General features: G+C 35.7%; 1 protein-coding gene across 1 annotated transcript in view; it reads right to left on the reverse strand.

Moving 5' to 3' along the window:
• LOC137617725 (spidroin-1-like) overlaps nucleotides 1-1,167 on the reverse strand; it is an 8,738-nt gene extending 7,571 nt beyond the window's left edge. Inside the window, exon 1 of the mRNA XM_068347722.1 lies at nucleotides 1,094-1,167. Within this exon, the coding sequence (XP_068203823.1) occupies nucleotides 1,094-1,167 (74 nt within the window). The remainder of the gene's footprint in view (nucleotides 1-1,093) is intronic.
• Between the last annotated feature and the right edge of the window lie 255 nt (nucleotides 1,168-1,422).

Genomic DNA, 1,422 nt, shown 5'->3' on the forward strand with positions numbered 1-1,422 from the left:
ATATATATACATGACATATAATGAGGAATAACGGAATGGTACCCAGAGATTGGAAAAGAAGTGTTCCTGGCATTTTAATAACATTTAATTAACTTTTGAAATACAAATGCGCTTTGCTATTTTGGTTGGTGCATGTTGAGTATTTGTATTTTCTATTATTTCTGACACTTCATTAACAAGAAGTTTTCCTTAGAAAGACTCATAATAGGAATATTAAGATTTACAACTTTCCCTTTTCCTTTCTTAAGCACAATGGAAAATTAACGTACTTTCAGTTACAATGGCGTAATTCTTGAATTTTACATTCCTTCAATATATTGCTATTATTATTATTGCTTGCTAAGCTACAACCCTAACTGGAAAAGCGGGATGCTATAAGCCCAATGGCTCGAACAGGGAATAATAGCCCAGTGAGAAAAGGAAACAAGGGAAAATAGAATATTTCAAGAACAGTAACATAAGATAAACATTTCATATATAAATTGTAAAAACTTTAACAAAACTAGAGGAAGAGAAATAAGAAATATCTGTTATATCCTTTTCTCACAGGGCTACTTTTCCCTGTTGGAGCTCTTTGGCTTATAGCATGTTGCTTTTCCAACTAGGGTTGTAGCTTAGCTAATAATAACAACAACAACAACAACAACAACAACAATAATAATAATAATAATAATAATAATAATAATAATAATATGTATTACATTTTCATTAATTTTAATTAACTTGTTATTCTTCTTTCTTCTTTGTCTGTATCTTTTCCCACTTTTATGTGGGGTCGAGGTTTCTTACCAGCTTTCTCCATCTACCTCTGTCCCACACTTCATCACCGGTTAATCCTTTTGATCGAAGATCATCCTTGATACAGTCCACCCTTCTTCGCTTTGGTCTCCCTCTCCTTCTCGATCTCTGTACCTCCATTTCCATCACCCCCCCCCCCCCCTTCCAATATACTGTTTATCTCTTCTCATGATATGACCATACTACCGGTCTACTTTCTTGGATTTCATTTGATAGTTTTCTAACTCCTGTGGTATCCCTAATTACTTCATTCCGTATCTTATCTCTTATTGTCATCCCACACACCCATCTCTACATTCCCATCTCTGCCACATCCAGTTTCTTCTCTTCTGTACTCTTTATTGCCCACGTCTCCGCTCCATACATCATTGCCGGTCTCACAACGATCCTGTGCAGTTTACCTTTCAACTTAACCCCTGTTTTCCTGTCACATAGTACTCCACGCACTTTTTTCCAATTCTTCCATCCTGCCTGTATTCTGTCGTTTATTTCTGCCCCCAGATCACGATCCTCTGCAACTGTTGATTCTAAATACTTGAAATTTTCAACTCTTTTCATTCTCTCTCCTTGTAAACTAACTTCCCCATTCTCCCCATTTTTTAATCTCAAATACTCTGTCTTTTT

This window comes from Palaemon carinicauda, chromosome 23 (genome assembly GCF_036898095.1).
Source record: "Palaemon carinicauda isolate YSFRI2023 chromosome 23, ASM3689809v2, whole genome shotgun sequence".
NCBI lineage: Eukaryota > Metazoa > Arthropoda > Malacostraca > Decapoda > Palaemonidae > Palaemon > Palaemon carinicauda.